Source organism: Chlamydotis macqueenii, chromosome 21 (genome assembly GCF_036417535.1).
Source record: "Chlamydotis macqueenii isolate bChlMac1 chromosome 21, bChlMac1.mat, whole genome shotgun sequence".
Classification (NCBI taxonomy): Eukaryota; Metazoa; Chordata; class Aves; order Otidiformes; family Otididae; genus Chlamydotis; species Chlamydotis macqueenii.
Window position 1 is genome coordinate 7,358,135 of NC_141576.1, and position 22,004 is coordinate 7,380,138.

The window sequence follows — 22,004 nt, forward strand, 5'->3', positions numbered from 1 at the left end:
GAGTCCTGGTGAGGTTTCCATTTATGACCTTCTCAGAGCGTCCTGTGACAGACTGAACTTCACCTGATTAGTGCTGAGTTTCTGAAATTCTTTTTAAGAATTCTTTCCATGAGGAAGCTTGTTAAATGATACCATGCAATAAATGAGGTCAGATCAATGCTGTTATTCCCCCGTAGTGCTTTTTGTGCCAGTCTTGGCAGAGTTGCTGCTAAGACCTTCCCTGCATCCCTACCAGACTTTTGAAGAAGTCTGGTGAAGGAGAACCGGGGGAGAAAAGAGGTGTTCTCCCTGCACTGCGCTTGCCTAGACCATTTGACGTGGTTTTTAGAAAATTAAATAATTAAAATGCACATCTTTGGAGATGCTGTAGCCTGGGTGAGTTTGTTAGAGAGAGCAAACTCATTCAGCTTTATCTTAGACGGAGATATTCAGGAGGCATAACCTCCCGCGGAAGCAGCGCTGCCCACTGCGAGCCAAGTTGCTCTTATTCTTCTGTTCTCGGTTAAAGCATCGGCCCCTGTGTGCTCTCAAAGCTGTGTGGTGGTCACCGCGTCTCCAGTTGCTAGCAGCGGGCAGTCGCTGAGCCGCAGGGCTTCCTTTGCTGTGATTTTGTATTTAATGCAGGATGAAATGCTACCACCTTAGGCCCCCCCTCACTAAACAAAACCAGAACAAGACTCCAGGGTGGCACGCGCAAGATGGCGTGGATGGCAGCTAACGGTCCAAAGTCTGACTTGGACAGTCCCCGAGGTATTTGCCATCGAGTTAACGGCATTTCTCCTTTAGGAGGAGATGCGATGGCTAAGCTTCCAGTTCACATAAGTCATTTTAAGTTCAAGTTTTGAGCCTAAAAGGTTTTATTGATTGTACTGTCACACAGTATGAAAACACTGAGCCGCAGAAGTAACATAGCATACACAAAATCAGATGGGAATTAGCCACTTAACACCGAACAAAAAACAGAAAATGGTTTCTGTTCCCGAACCCTTAGGTGAAATACTTTGCTTTGATTAAAAGCGCACGTGTGTTTCGGTGCCCTGGTCTCCATGAAGACCTGGGGATCGCTACCGTGCCTTTGCCATCACCGCAGCAGCAGGTAACACTGTCACCAGGTACCGTTTTCATAAAGCCCTGGGACCCTGAACGCTCACAGATGCTACGCTGTTGGTCAACGCCGGGAGCAGTTTCCTACTACCATGACTGTTCTGTGTTGGTTTGGCAGTTACGCCGAGGTTAAAAATAGTTGGGTTTACCTCAAAATATTAAAACTAGCTCATCTGTGTGGCAAACGGTCCATTTTTTTTAGTAGATTTAATTACTGCCTTTGAACCATGAGAATTTCTGTGAGAAACCTAGAGGATTCTTTTAGCACAAGCACGTATTTATCTAAAACCGGCCAAGTTACCCTACCAGCCTTTTTTAATGATGCTTTAGTAAAAGACTGTCTACTGCCCGAGCCAATTACTCAGTAAAATCCAATTAATTTTTTTTTTTTTTCCAAAATTCTCAAAGCAGCACTTGCTTTCTTGGACTAACTCATTTCAGTGTCAAGATGTTCAATGGAAGTATTTTGTCACATCCCATCTTAGCTCTCCGTCTGTTCTTACCTATGGATCACACAAGCTGAAGGAGAGAAGGAAAACTGAGTAGAAAATCCTGCTGTTCACCAGTACGGCCAAAAGAAGAACCATTTGTTCTTAAAAAGATGACATGGTCACACTCTTAAAAGCTGTGCTGAGGTTATGCAGGAAGAGCGGAGCCCTCATGGTGGTCTTGCACCTCAATACTTTGCAATATTACCGTTGCTTTCAGATGGGCTTCGAGTCCATTTCAGCCACTCTCGAGAAGAAGATGCTTTAGGACGATGATGACCTACGGAAGATGGTCCTCCTGGGTAAACCAGTTCCGTTCCTACCTTCCCAAACACGTGACTCTGCACCCAAATCCACTCGGGGAAGTGGCACCTTCCTGAAACACGGAAAAGGACAAGGGGAGAGGTCTTGGAAACTTCAGTCTTCAAAGAAGAAAATTAACAATTTCAAAAAACCAAAAAGGCCAAAAGCTGGTGGCACTCAGGAGGCAGTTTGTGATGGCACAGGTGAAAAAAGACGCTGTTTATAGCGGGTCTATACACCGGAAATACGATTTCAACACATATCCACAAGTCTGCTTCAAGGGGAATTTCTGGAAGATGGCAAGATGAAGAAGTCGGCCCAGGAACCACCAGAATTTCAGGTTTTCAGAAGAAGCAATTCTCAGCAGAACGACCCACAGCAGCACGGCGACATCTCTGCACCTAAAGATCATCGTCGCGCTGCTCCGTCTGTCGGATGCACAGCACAGACTTGTGGAGAATCCCGCATTCGTGAAGGGATCTCGTAAGGTCAGAGAAACTCCTTCGGGGCACCTCCATCGTTTCGACGCTGCAGTGTGTGTATTTGGCTGACGTTTTCTGCTCTGCCACAGCAAGGACCGCCTGGAGACTGTCGGTGGGCTTGAAACAATGTTCAAATCGATGGCCAGAGGGAGACCGAATAGCGAGCAGCAAGTGCGAGTCTTTTTTCGGCGGCTCTTCCAAACTTAAAGTCGATGTCAAAGGGCTCTCTTGTCTCATTTTCTTTCCTGGCTTCTCAGGCGGACACGGTGCACGTGAGCACACTTTATCAGGGATATCGGTATCTGACGATACACCAGCAGGTCCTTGTTCTCTGGAAAGAGTGTGGATTTTCGGAGCGTCCTCCTGCCCCTCACTCACTTCCAGCCGGTCAGTCTGCTCAGCCAGCGCTTCCACAGCGCCGCTCCCTACGCCCGTCTGGCCGATGGAGGGGAGCACCCTGTACTTGTTCAGGGAAGAGGAGGTCCTCAAAGGAACCGGCCGCAGGAGCCCTGGGATTTCCTGGGGAGACATCTGGCCAGCTGGGAATGCCGGTTTTGTGCATGGTGCTCTCCGGCTGTCCACCAATTTGCGAGGAGCTGCTGCTGGGGGGGAAGGCGGCACTCGGCAAGGACAGGCTTCCACGCTCTGGGAGTAACTGAGGCTTGACCTTGTGCGTCCCTTGGCAGATTTCGGTCTGGTCATGTGCATCTTGAGGGCGTCTGTCCACAAGAAAGCAGCTGCTGTGTTTAAAGGGAAGTAGCAGTGAGATGGTGCTAAGTTCAGAAGAGCTGCTGTGGCCATCGCTTCTCAAGGCACCTGTGGATGGGACAGCCGAGGGAAAAGTTACAGAAATTGCCCAGAAAGCTTCTAGCGAGCTTCACCTCCCTACAGCTCCCACTTTTGTGCTGTACATCAGCTAATAATAGCAATAAATCTGGCGTACCACCGTGTAGGCAGGCAGCAGTCCTACAGATCGGTAACAGCTGAGTCACAGACAGCGCGATACGCGTATTTAGAATCATAGAATCATAGAATGGTTTGGCTTGGAAGGGACCTTTAGCGCCCATCCAGTCCAACCCCCCTGCAAGGAGCAGGGACATCTCCAACCAGACCAGGTTGCTCAGAGCCTCATCCAGCCTGGGTGCCGGCTTTGTCAGGAATTGTTTAAAGCTGACCCAGAGCATCGGGAAGTTGTGCCCTTCCCAACTTAAAGTTTTTGATGGAAAGAACAGAAGCATTTTCTTATTCTGAAGCTAGAAACCCAGTGAAAATGGGAGACGAGTGAATTTCAAAGCACAGATCTGGTCTTTTTGCCGTTCCTGCAGTGAAAGATTAATTCCTGTTGTGGACTTTTGGGTAAGACTGACTGCACTTCACTTTTTAAAAATCTCTGAAGACCTTTGAGACTGAATATATCTGATTCAATACAGAGAAACCCATTCTGATTCCTCCTGTGACCAACAACTGCTTAACAGAGGTTGACATAAACCTCCATTAAAGATGAAACCATGTTCTGATGCGTGTTCCCCAACCTAAGCTGTGCTCAGGCCACTTGTGCTTTACCAGGACAAAGCCCAAAAGCCCGGACAACCAGGCCACAACCTCACAACAACATTTTGGAGAAGTGAGACAGGTTCATGCACCGCCTCTTCTGTGGTTTGCGTAGCAGGCTTCGTCAAGGAGGGGAAAAGAATTCCAACTTTGATTCAGAAATGGAAACACTCAGCAAATCAATGCCGAGCAAAGCCGAGGCAGAGCCCCAGCACGCAGGCGCACCCTGACCAGCTCCGGTACGAAGCGCGGAGATAGACCGTCCCTCTGTAAGCCCTGAGCAGAGCTACGGACAGGGACACGCCGCCCAAGCGACTCATCGGGGTTTCCTAGGAGCCTGTGGGAGGAAGTGGGGTGCGTACCTTTTATTTACTGCCTCTAAGAAATAAACTCCAAGGCAGTAAGCTGTAGTTTGGTATTCTTTGAAGATTAATTCCTGAGTGCATCGGAGAACTTACCAGATATCACCAGTTATACTGCTTTGAAGAATAAAAACCCCAAAACAACAAACCTGCCAGGGACTCTCCTGAGTGAGGGTCTCTACCGCTTCAGCATGGTGCATATCAGGTGTTTACCGTAAAGAGCTGTGTTAAATATGGCACGTTTTACATTTGTGTGCCTGGGTGAGGGGCTGGGATGGGGAACTGCAGGGAGGGCTGGCCCAAAACAATGAGACTCCAGGGCCTGGGAGGGCAGGCAACCCCAAATCCCTGGCCCTACAGCACAGCCCAGCTCCCCAGTAGAGCCCTCAGCGCCACAGCCCCACAGCTAAGCCTAGTCCTGGCCCCACAGCGTAGGCCCGGCCTCCCAGCCAAGCCCCGACCCTATAACCCAACTCCACAGCCCCATGGCCAGGCTCCGGTCCCTCAGCTGGCCCCGAGCGGTACACCCCGGCCCTACAACCCAGCCCTGGGCCCCACAACCCAACCCAACCCAACCCAACCCAGCCCAGCCCAGCCCGGCCCGGCCCCACCGCCCCTCACCTGCAGCCTGGGGCCGCCCGCGCCCGCCGCCAAACACAGCCGCGTTGCCACGACGACCGCACCACTTCCGGTCACGCAGCAGGCCCCGCCCCCCAACCACCGAGACGAGCTGGCCGGAGCGCCGCCCGGTCTCGGTCCTCCAGCCGCCATGTTGCGGCCCGAGGGCGGGCAGGGCCGGGTCCCCGCGCCCTCCCTCCGTGTCCCGGGGGTCCCGGAGCGCGGCGAGGCCGGGCCCGAGCTGGGCTGCTCGGCCTGGCCGCCCCGGCGCGAGGATGGCCGTGATGCCGTGGTGTGGGTCTGAGGGCCGTGGCCAGGCCTGGGGATGGCTACGCTGGCGCAGACGGCAGGGACGGACCTGGGCAAAACCGCAGCGTGGTCACTCGGCCTGAATAGCGAAAGTCTTTTTTCCAAACCCTGAAAGTTTAAAAATACGGTGTTAGACTCCCTCCTGAGCTGAATGCGATGGGACAGGGGTTTATCCCATGACAGTGTGATGAAACAGCTTCGCCTGAGCAATCGCTGAATAAAACCAGACAAGTAACCACCAAACTCAGTTATCTTGATGAGAACACCTTTAAAAAAAATATGCACAAGATCATCCAGGGACCTAAAAGAACTTATCTGAAGGATTTTTAAGTTTGTTTGCTTTGTGCCTGCAAGCTGAGGGGGACAGGGAGTCCTCCCGGTCCCCCAGGCCATAAACGATCCCCGAGTCAGTTTTCATTTTGGGAACGCATCACCTAATGCTGAAGTTTCAATTTATCCCCGTTAATCCCTCTGTAAACCCGCTTCCAGTTAACCAGATGCTTCTCCCACTAACAGATGCCCACCAAAGGCAGCAAAAAAACCAGCAATAAATAACTGAAGATAACTTATCTACCACCAAACTGGAGATCTCCACCCCGCGGGCGGGGGAAGATCAAGGCGAACCCGCGCGCTAAAGAAGGTGGGGAAATAGTTGCCTATCAGCTTATCCCGTCCGCAGGATGTTCAGCGATACCACCACGCGCTTCGCAGATCAAAGCACTGGGTGTGTTTACATTTCAATACGGGCCCGAACGAACAGATGTTTGTTGGATGGATACCCCTCTTTGCTGGCTCTGTAGGAGACGGAAAAGTTTGTATTTCCAGTGGGATAACAACTTCCACGGGTGGTTTTTACCCCCCTGGGTTTGTGGCTTGATTGAAGGGAGGGTTTAGCATCACATGCTCGCTCTCCTGAGATCCTCCACAAAGAGAGAGGGCTTAAAATTGGGGGATTTGCTTAAATCCATCTGTGGATACCCAATCTGCATGATCCCAGCCCTCCGGGATCTCTGGGGTTTATGCCCCCGGACGGTGCCTTTTGCGGAGGGTTAGCCAAAATCTACAGCAAAACCCCAGAAGGTCAGGGCCATCTTTCCCCATCAGGGCCAACAGGCAGCAAACCCACCCCGAAGGGCAAGGACCTGAAACGCCAAGCACGTGAGCACGAGCAGTGCCGATAACGAACACCGCACTGGGGAAAACCTTCTGTAATGGAAGTTTTTTTGTGGATGAGGTAGGAAAGGAATGCTTAATCATCAAGGATGCCACGGCTTTAAACGTCAGTGGGGAAAGCAGGGGCTTTGGGAATCGGCGCAGTGCCCATGGGTTTGCACTGTGGCATTTTGAGATGGTTTCTTGCGCAGATGGCACGTGGGTGAGCCACTCGGCACTCCTGAGTGGGGAGGCAGGCAAGCTGTTCTTCCCCGTCCTTATCGGGCTTGGATAGCTTTTTATTCCACTTGGCAGCAGGAAATAAAAGGGAAGAAAAGCCCTGGGACAGACATCTCCACCAGCCTTGGAGCACAGCCGGGACGTGACATCTCTTCCAGCGAGCAGCTTTGGCGGCTCTCAAGAAATTCAGGGAGTTTTGTTCTTGAATACAGACCCCTGAGCCATTTTCCTACAATCCTCCCCAGAATTCCCTTCCCTAGAAGTGTGGTTAATGACTGAGGGTGGAGCCCTGCATACGTGCCCGATACCGTGCGTTTGTGTGCGTGTTTGCTTTCGACCCCATGGTTTTGCAGGGCAGATAGCAGCTTTTGTTTCTTATCTCCTCTGGTTTTCTGTCTCCCTCGTGTCTCCGTATCGTGTCTCAGTTATGGTGGTTAAATAAACTATTCAAAACGCGTCCCAAGTCAGGTTTCCATGGCGTTTCCAGCCTTCTCTGCCGAGGATTTAATTTCACAGACCCCTTGCCCACGCACTCCCGGAGTCTCCCCGAGGGCAGGACAGGAAAACTACAGACCCACAAAATGAGACCGTGGCGTTCACCGTCCTCCCTTCGCCTCCCCTTTCCATTCGGCGTGGCCAGACTGGGACGCAGACATGGATTTGGGGGGACAATTGCAAGGGAAAGACCCAAGAGAAACCACCTCTGAGGCTGCAGGGCACTGAGTTGGCAAAACCAAGCACCCGCTCGAGACGACACGGAGGCCAAAGTGCCGCCTCTGCAGCTGGAACGAGGACACAACTACCTCTCCGTTACCAGCTCTGCATCTCTTGGGCATAAATCGCCTTTGTCCTGTCTCTCCAGCCACCGAACCCCATGGCTTTTAAAACCAGCCAAGACCTTGACTGGCCTCATCCAAAAGCCGCGTCAGCCCGAGATGGAGGCAGCTTCAAGCCCAGCTGATGAGCAGAAGCGAGATGATGGAAGCCACGCTGACGGCACGCTGCTGCGGGGAAACTCATGTTGGATGGGAACCTTCTTCGTTACCGAGGGGCCACTCGGCGAGACCTCCTCTGCAATGAATAGCACCGTCAGCGCAGATACGAGGAGGGGGTGGACCTCGCCATCGATATAAAGCAAACCTGCTAAGCCGGCAGCGTCGGAGCTGCAAGGTCCAGGCGGGGTAAGGAGAGGGGGAATTTTATTGCCCTGTTACTTCAGACAGCTCGGCGGGTGGTGGTGGGAGGCTGCAGACGGGGAGCTTTTCCATCAGCCCTGGGCAGGACGACCACGGTGTCCCTATACACATCCCTGCCCAGTGCCGTGTCCCGAAACCGGAGTCAAAAGGCCTCACTGGGAGCCAGCTGTGTGCACTCCAGCACGGTAATACTGCCACCACGCTGTATATCCATGGCGACACTAATGTCACCGGTGCACCCGACCGGCTCCGTGCCCTTGGCATCTGTCCTGCCCCCAAGGCACTGCTCATCGCCTGCCGTTGTGGTTTCCTTCTCCAGGGCCAGCCTGAGGATGAAGAATCTCCTCTTTGCCGTGCTCTTGGCTTGCGGTAAGTGCCCCAGTTTCACCGGGCCAGGCTGGGATCTCGTCTATGTGGCAAAAAAGACGTACAAACCCAGAGTCTTTGTGCAGGATTCAGGTTTTTGTTTAAATTTTGCAGTTTCTCTCTAATGCTTCGTGTAGCACTGCTGTAGCCCTGGAGGTCTTCGTGATGGTGAGGCTTTGGGATGCTCAGATCCGTATTTAAGAGGCCCTGGACCTCGTTGTCATTTGCTTTCCTGCCTGTGCCGAGCTCGGGGCTGATGCTGGCAGCGTGGCATTGCTGGTTGCCGGATGCAAGCACAGCACAGCCTGTACAGAGAGCAATAATATCTTCTGCCAGACTGATTCAGGTCGCTGCAGAAACCAGACATAATCCCGAGGAGCTTTTCTGGGGCTTCTCATGGTTGACATGCCTGAAAGCGTGTGTTTCCAGCAATGCCAGACTTATTTAATTCCTCTGTCCAGTGCGAGGTGCGGGGAATGCCGCCTGCCTCGTTGCTCCGCACTGGTGTGAGCCTGTCCCTCTGCCCCTCCACAGGCCTGCTGCCGGCTTGTGCCAGTGTTTTGGAGCTGGAGCAGATGATCAGGTCAACCACGGGGAAAAGCGCCCTGCTCTCCTACAGCTGGTACGGGTGTTTCTGCGGCATCGGGGGCAGAGGGACCCCGGTGGACTCCACCGACCGGTGAGTACCTGGAAAAGCATTGCCACTCGCTGTCCCAGAGCAGGGTGCATGGGGGTCCCTAAAAACGCTCCTCGCTGGCAGCCTGCCGGCGCTGGTGTGCTCTGAGAGGGGGTTTGGCACTGCTCCCCAGCCACGTCTTGCTGCTGCCTTGTCATCCCCTCCTCCCAGTCACCTTAAATTGGAGCCTGGACCTTCCTTCACCTTCCAAGTGTGGTGAGGGAGGGCTGGGGGGCCGTGGTTTGAGACGGTGTGCCCCACAGGTGCTGCCACGCGCACGACTGCTGCTACAGGAAGCTGCGAGAGGGCAAATGCAGACCCCTGATAACCCCCTACCATTTCAATGTCACCGACGGAGACATCGTCTGCCGTGAGTACCGTCCAGCAAGGGGGGTCCCGCGGAGGTGGAGAACCAGCACCGCTTCCCGTGACACCCCAGCCCCACAGCAGGGTACACAGGAGGGCATTCCCCCCGGGGATGAAGCCAGTCGGGTGCGTACGGGAGGACGCAGCGTACGATAAATAAACGGGTGTTGCAAGGGATTCAGGCAGATTGGAGAGGGCGAGCACCAGGGCACGTTTCTTCATGCACTTCCCCTGGGCAGCTCCAGGCATCGGGGGTGCCCTGAGGGGACCCCATCGTTGATGCCAGATGGAAAAGCCACCGCAGAGCACCGTGGTTTTTCCCTCCCACAGGTAACGAGCAGAGCTGGTGCAAGAGAGAGACCTGCCTGTGCGACAAGGCGGTGGCTTCGTGCTTCGCGGGCGCTTTGCCTTCCTACAATAACTCCTACCGCTTCTATTTCAAGCTGAAATGCCGAGGAATGCCGCTGCAGTGCTGAGGAAGGGAAATCTGCATCCAAGGTTGCAGATTTTGACTGGTTTTCCGTGTTGCTACGGAAAGAAAAGCCTGACGTGGGGGCTGAGCAGAGCCGGAGCCAGCAGGGCTCCCCGCAAAGTGATGCTTAGGGCGAGGGAAGGGCACACATGTATTACACGTGGAAATCCCCCAGTTCCCAGAAGGACACATCACCTTGCATTTTTTTTGTCCCTTCCTCTTCTCTTTTCTCTCTTGATTTCATTTCCCAGCAAAAATTATTAAATAAAAGGTATTTGAAGTTATTCTCCAGGGTGTTTTTCTGTAAGAGCCACTGAGAGGAGGCACTGCAATGCTGGCGTCTGGGCTGCTGCTTTTGGGGAGCTCTTTTGCATCTCACACCTCAGCCACACCACCTGCCTGACACCCCAATATTTCCATGGTCCCCAACAGCAGCCTGAAAAAGCCAAAGGTCCAACTGCGGCTGTAATTCCAGGTCTAACGCCAGGTCTATCCTGCTGCGGAGCAATACTCCTGCTGCCAGATCCCCAGCTATGGAGGAGCACCTCGCATCGAGAAACGGGGACAAATAAATGCCACCAAATAAAACTCCCTGGGTTTGTTAACAAAATAATCCCCCAGCAGCGAGCCCCAATGGCAGTCGGGTTTTTTGGCTTCTCCCAACACCCCTTCCTGCTAGCTGAACACACTCCCAGAGCTAAAACAAAATGGTGCACTGAGGGACAGGCAAGAATAATGGCCCAAAGGGGTTTTTACAGGAGTGATGGAAGTGGGAAAACGCGGGAGATTATTTGAGACCCTCCTATGATACCTAAGAATAGTTACCCACAGAGGAAGGAGATTTCAAAACCTCATCCATCCCAAGGTGGGTGCTGATTTAGGAGGGCAGTTAGGCTGGTGACTAAATGGTTTCTCCATTTAGATGGAGAACTCATTAGGATGAGTTCTGCACAGGGGTTGCAATGAAGAGGTGGAAAAATCCTACAGAGAGAAATAAAGGGAAGTTGCATTCTGTCATCCCAAAACATCCATTTTGCTTCATTCTCCTCCCACGGTGGGTGAGGATTTAATCATCCAGGACCTGCGTAACCACTTGTTTCTGGGAACTGCACACTTACAGAGGCTTTTATTATTGCCCATATACTTTTTCCAAAGAACCGATAACCCGCTCTGAATCACCTTTGCAGTGTGGCAGAGGGACACTTCGCAAACTGTACAACTCTTTTGCCCCCTAAAAAACCTCAAACCCACTTTGTTTTGCAGCTGCTGGGATGGAAAAGCTGAATCAGGGCTGCTATTTCCTCCCCAATACAGCACCGTGGTGCTGGGCAGGGCAGAGAAAAAGGCTCTTGGTCATCTCTGGCCGGGGGCAGAGAGCATTGGCTTCCTCCTTGGGCTAGAAATGACGCTGCTGTGCTGGTTCATCCTGCCCGGTGCGGGCCACTGTGCATGGGGTACGGAGCCGGGGTGTTGTGGGGAATCGCTTGTATTCCTGTAAAGGGGAAGGATGGTGCCTTCTGCTTTCTGCAAAGCCCAGTCATCAAGATTTGGGTGAAATGAGCTCCCACAGTGGGAGCAAATCCTATTTAAAGAAGGCTGCAGGGCCCTGCAAGCAAGTGGCGGGTTTCCCAAGGTAAGCATGGATGGAGGAACGCTTTTCCTCCCTTTCCTACTTTAGCCAAAAGCTGCTGTGCAAGCGGGGAGCGAGGTTCATGCCAGAAAAGCAGGAGCAAAGGAGAAGCTACCTGAGATGCCAGCCCAGAGGCAGAGCAGCGGGGTGCAGCCCTCAAGGGCTTTTCCTCCAACTTTTCTTCACTTTTCTTCCCTTCCCTTCCTTTTCCCCACTCCTTCGCCATCCGATTCCCATCGCTTCCCATCCCTGACGCAGCAGCGCTTCGTGCTGAAGCAACGGCGACGGCCGCATCCTGCCCCCCTCATCTCCGGAGATGGGGAGCATCTCTTCTCCCAGATGAGAAGGGAAGTAAAAAAGAAAGCGGTTGATATAATGGAGAAATTACAGAGGTTTGGTTTCCTCTCCCAGGACTGTCAAAAAGATGAACTCTCTCCTTGCCTTCGCTGTGCTGTTTGCGTGGGGTAAGTGTCCTCGCTCACATCAGTCTCACGGCTCTCCGTGCAGCTGCATCCATGGAAATTAGTACCAGGCTGGTGATTTCTTACCCTTTCCCCATCACCACCTCTCCCAAACACACAACAGCTCTCCTGCACCAAGCTGGGAATAAGTTCCCTCTCCATTGCATCTACTCGTTTTTAAGACATCACCAGCCTGGTACCAGTTTGGGGACTGGAGGGATGGGGATGCTGCTGGGGAGGCGAGTGTCAGCCTGAGTCCCACAGATTTTCCCCCGCAGGTTTGTCCCCGGCTGGCGGGAGCCTCTGGGACCTGCACAGGATGATCACGAAGACGACGGGGAAAAACGCTTTGCTGCATTACTCTTTGTACGGCTGCTACTGCGGCTGGGGGGGCAAAGGGCAGCCCAAGGATGCCACGGACAGGTAAGCGCCCGCTTAAAAATCTCCCTGCCCGAACACATCCTCGCACGGTTTCAAATATGGGGGGGTAAGGGGTAAAAACCCCAACCCCCAAAGCCCTGAGGTCCCATACAGATGCTGCCAGGTGCACGACACCTGCTACGCCAACCTCCTGAGGTACGGCTGCGATGCCAAGATGCAGGGCTACAGCTACGGCTGGCACAGAGGCAGCCTCTGCTGCAGTAAGTAGGGCCCCGGCAAAGGGGGTGTCACCTCCCACCCCCTAAAGCTGGGCTGACCCTGGGCTCCCCTCTGCCTGCAGGAAAGGGCTCCTGGTGCGCCCAGCTCTCCTGCGAGTGCGATCGCACCCTGGCACTTTGCCTGAAGCGAAACATCAGCAGCTACAACAAACGTTACCGCTTCTACCTGAATCACTGGTGCCGATGATGGGAGCCGGGATGCGGGGCCGGAGCACGGGTTCCACATCCAGATCACCCTATGTCCCTGCCTGCACGGACTACGTTAGTGCTGCTGTAAATTTAATCAATGTGAAAATAAACAATGTGCTTAAGCCACCCCAGTCCTCTGTGAGCTCCTGCTGTGTAGACAGAAAAATCCCAGTAAATACTCAACATCATCCTCCCCAAACTTCTTAAAAACTCTGCCTTGGCCCCTGCGTCACTCCGGGCCCACGGGGAGAGGGGGGGTTTGGCTGGCAATGGAAGGGGCGTAGCATAAAGCATTTTTAGGACAGACGAGTCATTTCAGCACTTCCAGTTTGGAGCTTGCGGGCCGGACACGGAGGGCAGTGGGAGGACGAGCTGTCAGCGAGGAATCAGAGCTGGAGCGATCCCTCGGTGAGCAACTCCCACCCTCGCCCTGCTGCTGTGGTGGGGTCCTTGCAGTGCTGCTGTTGGGGATGTTGGGAGGAGGCAGCGGGCATGCTGCTTTCTGCTGGTTTCCATGCCGGTGGATAAAGCGTCATTGCTTTCAGATAAAAGCTCAGTTGGAAGTTGCAGCCCCAGGGGGAGAGCTGCACTGCCGCTGCAAAGCGATGCCCTGGGTGCCAAAAGCGGTAGGATGGGAGGTGGGAGATGCTTGGGTGGTGGGACAGCTTCCGAAAGCATTTGCTTTGGGCCAAGAGGCAGCAACACAGACGCAAAGGGGCACGGCTGCCTTCCTCCCTCCAGATTTCGGGACGATTTGACCTGATGCCAGAGGGACAAGGTTTGCACGGCAGCACCTGTCAACCGGCCACGCTGCCTGGCTGAGCCTGTCCTCTGTTTCCCCTCCCAGGCCCCAGTGAGAGGAAGATGAAGGTCCTGCTGACGCTGACGGTGCTGCTTGCCTGCTGCAGTAAGCGCAACCATTCCCTGACCCACGGACGGGAGCCAGGCTGCAGCCCCACGCTGGGAGCATCCCCAAATCCCTGTCCGCTCCACGGGGAGCGCCCCAGCAAAGCTCTCCTCTCCCCTCTGGTTCCCCAGGCCCTGTTTCTGCATATAACTTGCAAAAAAATTACATTTTTCCGGTCACTCTAGGTGTGTTCACGGCTCACGGGAAGCTCCCACACCCGTTCACACCGGGACTCGAGGGAAGCACCGTAGGAAATCTGACAGCCCACGGCTGTTACTCGAGATGGGTCAGCGGCGGCATGTTGAGGACTTCAGTGGACCGGTACAAGCAATACTGCCCAGGAGGGCTAACACTGGCCCTGGGATGGCTAATGCTGGCCCTGGGGTAACCCCAGGGCTTGTGAGCAACCCCAGCAGCATCCTCTGAAGCTTTGCAAATTGCAGACAAGGCAATGGGCAGCAAAAAGGATGGGAACAGGTTTTAGAGAAGGGGGAAAACAAGGTGGCATTCACCCCTAATTCCAGCCCTATAGTCAGCAGGGTTGTGCCAGCAACAACGGCCTGACGTCAGCAGGATGGCACCAGAGGACGGGAACGGTCCCAAAGCCAGGATGCACAAGGGCTCTCGGAGCTGGGCAGGGGTTGTGTGGGGAAGCAGAGAAGAGGCTTGGCATGAGAAGGGGCTGGAAAGGGCAGCTCCAGGGTGATTTAGAGCAGGAGGAGCATGCAGACTCTGGTGGGTCTTCCTGCCCCGCTGGCAGAGGTAGGTAGGTAGGTCAGAAGCAGCCGGTGCCACGTTTCAGACGAGGCCAGGCTCTCCTCCTCACTGCAGGTGCTGCCTGCTCCGCGCCTGCTGCTACGCCAGGCTGGCTGCACGGCGATGCCGCGTGGGACCGATCCAGCCCTTCTCAGTGCCCAGGGCAGGAATCCCCACCTGCAGTGAGTCCCTGCAGTCGCAGTTCTGAATGCCTCTTTCCAGACCATCTCCCTCCTTCGTGGTGTCCTTTTTCGGGGCAGCACCCCAGGGATCTTCCCAAAAAGGAGGTCTCAGTTGTGCTTTCTCTCTGATCCCCACAGGGTCTGGGACCTGGTGCCAGAGAGGTGCCTGCAGATGTGAGCGGGCAGCCCAGATCTGCCGGCTGCGCAGCCGGGGGCTGCGCCGGCATCGCACCAAGTGCCGGGGACGAGCCGGGCAGTGTTGAAGCGCAAGGGCTCTTTGCAAAAGCACCTCGAGGCTGGGAAGCAAAGGGAGCCAGCAGTGCCAGGAGCATTTCCCAATGCTGGCGGGTCTCCCCTGGAGGCTTTTTGGCTTCGACACAAGGACAACAACCCTCTTGTGAAGTTGTGTCATTATACACTGGATCTGAGGAGGGAGAGCAGCACAGATGCATTGATTCAGCACAGAAAAACAAGAGAGGAGTGGACACCTGCGCCTTGTCCCTGCAAAGGGCGAGATGGAAACCAGCGCGAGCCTCTCTGCTGACGCTCATTTCCCCTTGGCTCAAGCTCCCCGTGCAGCCTGTCAGCTCCCTCTGCTTTTTGCTTCACTGTAGATTCTCTTCTGTTGCTCCAAAATAAAACCAGAGAGTGGAAAATGTCGGGCCTCGGTGTGATGTGACTCGGCTGAGCCCAGCAACCACCCCTTGCAGCCGCCGGGGAGAAGCTAACCTCTTAGCTAGGTTTCCCATTGAAATATCCAGAAAAAAAAATTACACCGGAGAGGTGATGCATCTCCCACCGATGTGCCTCTGCACCCCTGAACTCCCCTGTCACTAAGCCCTGAGCCTTCAGGCTCCGAAAATTTGCAGTGATCCGAGATAGAGAAGTTAAAGCTGGTACAGAGGGCTGAGGGTAGGCGCGATGCTGTGGGAGGGCCAGGCGCTGGCAACCTTTGCTGCGACAGGGTGGCCGGGAGCTCGCTCTTGCCTCACACTCAGCACAGAGCAAAACAGATTTCTCACCAGAAAAGAATGTTTTGGCCCAATTCTGCAACAATCCCGAGCACGTCCCCTAGGAAAAGGCCGGTCAGGCTGCGGCTGCTTCCCCCGCAACCACCGTAGCATCCCCACGGTGCAGGTTTTCTGCCCTGCAGACCCATTCAGCAGGGTTTACCCCTGCGCAAACCGCCGTGGGGATCAGCAATGAAATATAACCACAGAGACAGCAACAAAATGCTGTTTCCCCAGAGGCTGATGCCCTGGAGATCAGCAGCTGCAATTCCCACCCTGTCTTTCCTCAAAGCTGAAATCAACGGCACTGGGAAATATCCCTTAAATCTGAAATGCTTCCCCCCGGCTATAACCCAGGCATCCAGCTCTACCACCCTCCTCGTCCAGCAAGGAAGGAGCAGGCAGCCCTTCGCCCAACAGCTGCCGTTCACAAGGCGTAAATCAAGGATCAAACACTCGCCGAGACGGGAGAGGGGCAATCACGCAGAGAGATTGCAGGCAAGGATGAGCTAAACCACACTCTCCCTGTTTAAACTCTGGGTGAATTTTAACTATCGATGTATTTTTCTGTTTAGACATCTGGCTGTATGAATCTGTTCATACAGAGCTCCAAGTGCTGATGTGTTGGCTCAGATACTGCAGTGCACCGAGGCGGGAGTGCAGTAAATTGGGCTGAAAAAGTTGTGTTTTGCATACCGTGAAAGAGAAACAAAACCCACATCCTCCCAGGAGGCGTTCAGCCTGGGCGGGCGGCTTATCTCACGTTTGGAGAAGGGCTACTGCAAACCTGGCACGGGTAGAGGCGCTGGGGCAGAGGGTCTTTCACCCAGCAGCTCAAAGCTCAGTTCACTGCACAAAAATACACCTTATATCCCAGTGATAAAAACTGGCTGCAGACTCAGAAAATCTAGAATTCTGGCAAGCCCCAGTTCAGCTAATTAACTCACCGCCATCCCAGGGGTTTACGTGAATTGTCCCAGAGAGCTGATAAGGCAAACGGCACAGAGGGGGGAAAGAGATTTTGCTGAGGCCCTCACCCGAGTTCCCTTTTCTCACCATCTCTCCGATTTCTACGCAAGTCGCATCCTTGTTCTCTGCCTCAGTTTCCCTCCCAGCAACAGGGGGATTTCCTCCCCTTGGCTCCGTGCTCGCCCACGCTGGGGTTCCCCTGCAAAGTGGCGCAGAGCACTACGCACCTACAATCTCTGCCAGAATAAAACTGCTAAAATGATTGTTCAGCATCACCTATTTAATTAGAGATTCTCCCTAAGCAAACAACATAACCATTCTCTTTTTTTTTTACCCCTCCATTATAAATCACTTGCGGTTTTTTTTTTCTTACCCCAATGCTTGCCTTCTTTTGCTTCTACATAAAAGTGAACCAGACACGGTGAGCGTTGCCTGCTCTGTTTTGAGAGCAAGACAGTGCGCAGCGCCCAGTGCACACGGGGAGAGCAACGGAGCATCCCCCTATGCAAGGAGCATCTGGGCACCAACAGGCTCCCACTAACGAGAAAACCGGTAGACAATGCCTTTGCTTAGCCCTACCTTTGGCGCAGCCCGTTCTGGAGGACCGCTGGACCTTCCTCTGCTGCATCTCACCCACTTTGGTAAGTCAGAAGAGGAGGATGCTCTGCACTGGTTGCGTTTTCTCCCTGCCCAGGTAAGTCATGATGGAAACAATAAGATACAGAATGGCGTTTTCTAACCAAGACATCAAAAAACTAATAGTCATCCAAAGCGGTTCCCGTTCTCCCTCAAGTTCTCCCGTTTTGTTCCAGGAGGCATTAGGATACTGAGATACCTGGAGCCATGCATGGACTTGACCCCAGTCTGCCCTACTCATCCCAGACTACTGAAACCTGCCCGGCAAAGGGCTCCCCCTGCGCAGGCCATCCCACAGCTGGGACTTCTGGTAATGCCAAGAGAGGCTCACACATGTAGCGGGACCGATATGGTGAGGATTGTCAATATTTGCCCACTTCGGGTTCTTCAAAGGAGTGATCCCGCCGAGCAGGTACACAGTGGGCATAAAAGGTGCCACCAGCGGCACCTCAGGCTCACCCCAACACCGGAGCTGCCACCGCCAGACATGAAGCTCTTCCTGCTGCTCCTCTGCCGTGAGTACTCCCAGCGCCAGCTCTCAGCCCGCTGGATGAGGCGATAGGGAAAGCCCAGAACTCCCAATTTCTCCCCATAAAGTTGGAGAGGGTGAAAATGCTCGGTTTTGCTATGAAAACGCTCGGTTTTGCTATGAAAACGCTCGGTTTTGCTATGGAGGGGTGGGAGGGAAGGTTGCTTTTCCTGCTGCTCCTAACCCCCCTGTCTCCAGTCGCAGGGCTGGCCCCCGCCAGCTGTAACATAGCTCAGTTTGCTTCAATGATCAAGCACAAGACTGGGAAATCGCCGCTGTCCTACAACAGTTACGGTTGCTACTGCGGCCTGGGGGGATCCAAGCAGCCGCTGGATGCCACCGACTGGTAAGTCGGGACCTGGTGAAGGTCCAACTACCGCCTGGGCTAACTGAAAGCAGCCATTAGGTGCTCTGCAAAGTCTCTGCAGCAGAGAAATGGCAAAGCCATTAGAGAGCTGTGCCAGCGATGCCAGAAAGGCGCGAGTCGCCCTCCCTTACTCCTGCAGCATGGGCCATGCCGAGGAGAACAAGGCTGCTGCATAACCAGGGCACAAGTGCAAGGTGTTTCTCATGGGAGCTGGGCACTATCAGATGTTCACCACTGTGGTCTGGGTCCCCACTGCTCCCTGTCCTGCCCTGACCACAACTTTTCCTGCTCCCAGGTGCTGCCATGCCCACGACTGCTGCTACAAGAAGCTGTCTTCCCTCACCTGCAGTCCCAAACTGGTCACATACAAATTCTCCACCTCGGGAAGTCAGATTATCTGCGGTAAGAGATGGCGTGGGGTCACAAACATCCACGCTCTTGGGGAAATCTCTCTTCCAATATGACCTTTAGACCATCTTGCCTTGGAAAACACTTGCTGGGAAGGGAGTGGGAATGAAGGAAAAGTGTTAGGAATAGGGCAAATGCTTATTTGCTAGGACTAGGGTGAAGTTTAGAGCTTGGTGACCTCCCAAAGGAGGGGGCTTGCCCTTCTGTAGACGCCAAATATTGAGGGTTTGAGGTGACCTTCTCATCTTGGATGGGGACATGGCACTGCCACTCTGATTTCCACTGCTGTTTCAAGGCAAGTTGATCAAAACAAAGTGCTTCCCTGTGATCAAAGCAAATATCTATACATACATAGGAATATAAAGTAAATTAAATGGCCCCTGCAGGGCCACACATGGTTCCTAGCCAGGTAGGTCCATGCACCAGAGGTAAGAGGAGAACCACCCGAAACATCCGAAACTCAACGTGGAGGCTGCGTACGACAGCAAGGACGATCCAAAAGACATCTCCCGCTTCTCATACCCTTTACCTGACTCCATCCTCCTCAAATTTTATTACAGCATCCGGGACTTCGTGCCAAAGACAGAGCTGCGAGTGCGACAGGAAGGCGGCGGAGTGCTTCCAAAGGAACGCCAGGACCTTCCGCAACAGTTACAAGAATTACCCCAATCTTCTGTGCAAGGGCTCAACTCCCTCCTGCCAGACACGCCGGGCTCAAAACTTGATGGCAATGGTCTAAACTGTGGGGGTTTTGCCTTCCCTGCGGGCAAGTGGGGGACGGCATGGCCCTGAGGCACTGAAAAAGTATCCGGTGCCTTTCCCTGGAGCTGATACACAGGGAAAGCTTGCTCCCCACAATTAAATAGATCAGAAAAACAAGGGAATCCCTCCAAAGAAAAATAAATTTTCAAAGGCAATTTCTAAAGTGTGTCAAATGTTCATGTGTCAGGAATTGATGATGGAAGGGGTAGGAAACAGCATGCAGCTTCATGGCTCATTTTCTGAAGTAAATATTTATGCATATGCACAGTTTTGCACCTTTTTCTTAAAAAACATTTACTAGAAGTGACATTTTAGCAGTCAACCAGTGAATCTTGAGATTCAGAGGAAAAAAAAAAACAACAAACAACGATCTACCGAAACAGTGAGTGGTTGCTGCACCCAAACCCCAAACTCAGCCCCCATCAGGGAGCTTGGCTGCAACACAGCCCCATCCCCCTCCTAATGACTATTTAAGCAATTAATACTCACCAAAGCCGTGGGGAAGCGTGGTGGTGGTGTTTGCAGGGGTTTGGGGTGGCTCTTTCTTGCACCCCATTCCCAGCAGGTCCTCGTGGGGCAGGAGCCAGGCAGGCAGGCCTCCTCAGGCTGTAGCTCCCTGCAGCCACCTGGTCCCTCACCACAGCTACACAGGATCTGCAATTAGCCCTAACGAGCCAGGGCCAGCTGTGTTTTCCACACCTTCAGAGCAGAGGGTCCTAAAATAAAGGGGTTTTTAAGGGTATTTTCTTCACTTCAGCATCGAGCACTCCTGCCTGACTCCATTAAGCATTTTGTTAGTAGCAACATCCCTACCCCTTCCTCGTGCTTCCCACAGCAAACGTGGTATCTCTGTAACTCCAAAGCACTCCTTCCTCCTTTTACTCATTTTCTGGTGCCACTCAAGGGCTTTGGGATGAGAGAGGAGAGCTGAGACGGAGCTGAAGGAGCCAATGCTGCCCTCTAAGGTTTGTGCCTGCAAACAGGCTCCACTCAGCTCAACACGAGCATAACCATCTCCATGTTACACGATGCTGAAATAGAGAGAATGACCCAATTTCCCCCAGTTTCAGCAAAGTTTCTGAAGCTCGTGAAAGCTGGCAGGTGAACATACACCCTAGCAGGCAGATCGCATCCCCTGGAGGGGTTCAGGATGTGCAGACTCATTAAATTAATCTGAAAGTTTTGTCTTTTAACGCACAACGTGCCCCGTACACACAACTCCGCTTGCACAGTTCAGCTGGCACATCTTTGCAATGTTTATTGCACTCAGCATCCCTAATTCTGCTGCTGTTCAGGCACCGCAGATGAGGCGACGCTGATGTTAAATAAACCAAAAGGCAGCCCTCCAAGAAGGAGCGGGGTACACCAGAAACTGAGTAGCACAAGCAGAAAAGCCCTCCTATGCATTGTAAGGCCAAGACATGCTTACGGGCAGCAGACAAAACCTGGCTAAATGCTTAAAAACTCCCACTTGAACTGAACTCCTTAAGGGCAGGGGCAGGATTTGGAAAAAAAATGTTTGGGGAACACAATGGATTCAGGGAAAGCAGCTTTTGGTGTTGTCCTGCTGCGTACTCACCTTCAAGAGGCTGACAGTGACCCTGCCGCCCCAGCAGCGGTCAAAGCACACTCCTGCCTCTCTGCTCACTTGTGACCCTCCAAGACGTGAGCTCGTGGCTCGTAACAAACACTAATCCTCCTCAAATACCAAGGGACTGTGCAGGACTTATTGTCCTATGACTGCATATTACGAAGCGCAGTTAGCTCCACCAAAGAGTAACACGAGCTATGAATCATGATGTTTCTCTTGTTTCTCGCCTCCCTATCCTCCCGCAAGGAAAATCCACGACCTGTTTACAAAGCAAATTCTCTGTGTAAAAGTGAGTTCCCTGAGGAACGCTACATAAGGATTCCATAGAAAAAATTACATAACGTAAGAGCAGGTTCAAATTCAAACAGCTAAAGGAAAAATCTAAACTAGACAAAACGAAAGTTTTAACACCATTGGACACAAAATGTTTGTGCAGGTACAAAGCTATCCTGCCAAAAATAAAGAGAATTTGACTGGTATAACAAGACTTAGGAGCCCAGCACATTAAGAGTTTGTTTTAATTGTACTACACTTGGAAACGAAAGTTTTTTCAGCCAAATATTTGGTTACAGGTATCAGAGGCCATGAGCTGAAGGCCAGCCTCTCTCTCTGCTATTTGAGATGTGCTGCTGTCACCCTGCCTGTTTACCCTGGACATGGATGAGGTTGGGTTTTGCAGATCCCTTCACACTCACAGCCGCTCAGCTTCCTGTCTGCTGGCTACAGGACAACTCCCTTCACAGCTCTGCAGGCTCGAAGCAACAAGAACCCCTTGTCAGCTCTGGCTCAGGAAGACAAAAAAGCAATTCATTAAGATCAAACATCTTAATTGTAACATACAACTGCAAATTGTTATCATCTTTTCAAACTTGCAGAACCTACCCACCTTTCAAACCAAAATACGGCTGGGCAAGACAAAGGTGACACATCCACCTGAACTAGCTTGCTACGCCCGCTGGCTTCAACTCATCACACTGGCGAAGCGACTTGCACTCTCTCCCCATTAAGCCATGACTCGCCATTCTTCCTACTACTGTAAAAGTGACTGTTTTGGAGAAAAAGCATTCCTGAAAGCAACATTGGTAATAAGCTATCCAGGGCTGGCATACAATGGATTTTACCAAAGTCATTTTTCACTTTGTAAAGGAGCACTCTGAACTCAAGGCTCATCCATGCACTTCCTCCCTATGAAATACTACCAGGACTTCCCTCTCCAGCAGTTACCCATGCCTACCACTGGCACTTAAGAGCAGCGCTAAATAT

General features: G+C 52.9%; 4 protein-coding genes across 7 annotated transcripts; 3 read left to right on the forward strand and 1 right to left on the reverse strand.

Moving 5' to 3' along the window:
• Nucleotides 1-833: 833 nt before the first annotated feature.
• Nucleotides 834-19,649, reverse strand: UBXN10 (UBX domain protein 10). 3 transcript variants are annotated; one of them, XM_086764286.1, is made up of 3 exons: nt 19,640-19,649; nt 5,267-5,325; nt 834-3,193 (listed from the first exon to the last, which is right to left on the reverse strand). In XM_086764286.1, the coding sequence occupies exon 3, from the start codon at nt 3,176-3,178 to the stop codon at nt 2,297-2,299; it is 882 nt and encodes a 293-aa protein (XP_086620412.1). In that variant the 5' UTR covers nt 3,179-3,193; nt 5,267-5,325; nt 19,640-19,649; the 3' UTR covers nt 834-2,296. The 3 variants fall into 3 exon arrangements, with proteins under 3 accessions (XP_086620412.1, XP_086620411.1, XP_086620413.1); XM_086764285.1 differs by lacking the exons at nt 5,267-5,325; nt 19,640-19,649 and adding an exon at nt 4,912-5,043; XM_086764287.1 differs by lacking the exons at nt 5,267-5,325; nt 19,640-19,649 and adding an exon at nt 4,021-4,139.
• On the forward strand, nt 7,868-19,127 carry LOC104484482 (uncharacterized). Its single transcript, XM_086764578.1, has 9 exons — nt 7,868-8,174; nt 8,706-8,850; nt 9,111-9,339; nt 9,544-9,642; nt 17,039-17,142; nt 17,478-17,599; nt 17,812-17,959; nt 18,276-18,382; nt 18,949-19,127. The coding sequence occupies exons 1-9, from the start codon at nt 8,018-8,020 to the stop codon at nt 19,125-19,127; spliced, it is 1,290 nt and encodes a 429-aa protein (XP_086620704.1). The 5' UTR covers nt 7,868-8,017.
• LOC104484486 (basic phospholipase A2 homolog BaTX) lies at nt 11,713-12,622 on the forward strand. Of its 2 annotated transcripts, none has more exons than XM_086764290.1 (4): nt 11,713-11,779; nt 12,055-12,199; nt 12,311-12,417; nt 12,498-12,622. In XM_086764290.1, exons 1-4 carry the CDS (start codon nt 11,740-11,742, stop codon nt 12,620-12,622), a joined length of 417 nt encoding a protein of 138 aa, XP_086620416.1. In that variant the 5' UTR covers nt 11,713-11,739. The 2 variants fall into 2 exon arrangements, with proteins under 2 accessions (XP_086620416.1, XP_086620415.1); XM_086764289.1 differs by having other exon boundaries at nt 11,740-11,779; nt 12,293-12,417.
• LOC104484483 (basic phospholipase A2 A-like) lies at nt 12,952-15,129 on the forward strand. Its single transcript, XM_086764288.1, has 5 exons — nt 12,952-13,032; nt 13,472-13,531; nt 13,717-13,852; nt 14,363-14,469; nt 14,608-15,129. Exons 2-5 carry the CDS (start codon nt 13,489-13,491, stop codon nt 14,730-14,732), a joined length of 411 nt encoding a protein of 136 aa, XP_086620414.1. The 5' UTR covers nt 12,952-13,032; nt 13,472-13,488; the 3' UTR covers nt 14,733-15,129.
• Nucleotides 19,650-22,004: the final 2,355 nt, after the last annotated feature.

Bases quoted from the DNA above. Each gene is read 5' to 3' on its own strand.
- UBXN10 (XM_086764286.1), bottom strand. From the start codon at position 3,178: ATGGCCACAGCAGCTCTTCTGAACTTAGCACCATCTCACTGCTACTTC.
- LOC104484482 (XM_086764578.1), top strand. From the start codon at position 8,018: ATGGCGACACTAATGTCACCGGTGCACCCGACCGGCTCCGTGCCCTTG. The intron at 17,960-18,275 runs GTAAGTCGGGAC...TCCTGCTCCCAG, and splicing joins CCGCTGGATGCCACCGACTG to GTGCTGCCATGCCCACGACT. The intron at 18,383-18,948 runs GTAAGAGATGGC...ATTTTATTACAG, and splicing joins GGGAAGTCAGATTATCTGCG to CATCCGGGACTTCGTGCCAA.
- LOC104484486 (XM_086764289.1), top strand. From the start codon at position 11,740: ATGAACTCTCTCCTTGCCTTCGCTGTGCTGTTTGCGTGGG. The intron at 11,780-12,054 runs GTAAGTGTCCTC...TTTCCCCCGCAG, and splicing joins CGCTGTGCTGTTTGCGTGGG to GTTTGTCCCCGGCTGGCGGG. The intron at 12,418-12,497 runs GTAAGTAGGGCC...CTCTGCCTGCAG, and splicing joins CAGAGGCAGCCTCTGCTGCA to GAAAGGGCTCCTGGTGCGCC.
- LOC104484483 (XM_086764288.1), top strand. From the start codon at position 13,489: ATGAAGGTCCTGCTGACGCTGACGGTGCTGCTTGCCTGCTGCA. The intron at 13,853-14,362 runs GTACAAGCAATA...TCCTCACTGCAG, and splicing joins TTGAGGACTTCAGTGGACCG to GTGCTGCCTGCTCCGCGCCT. The intron at 14,470-14,607 runs GTGAGTCCCTGC...TGATCCCCACAG, and splicing joins GGCAGGAATCCCCACCTGCA to GGTCTGGGACCTGGTGCCAG.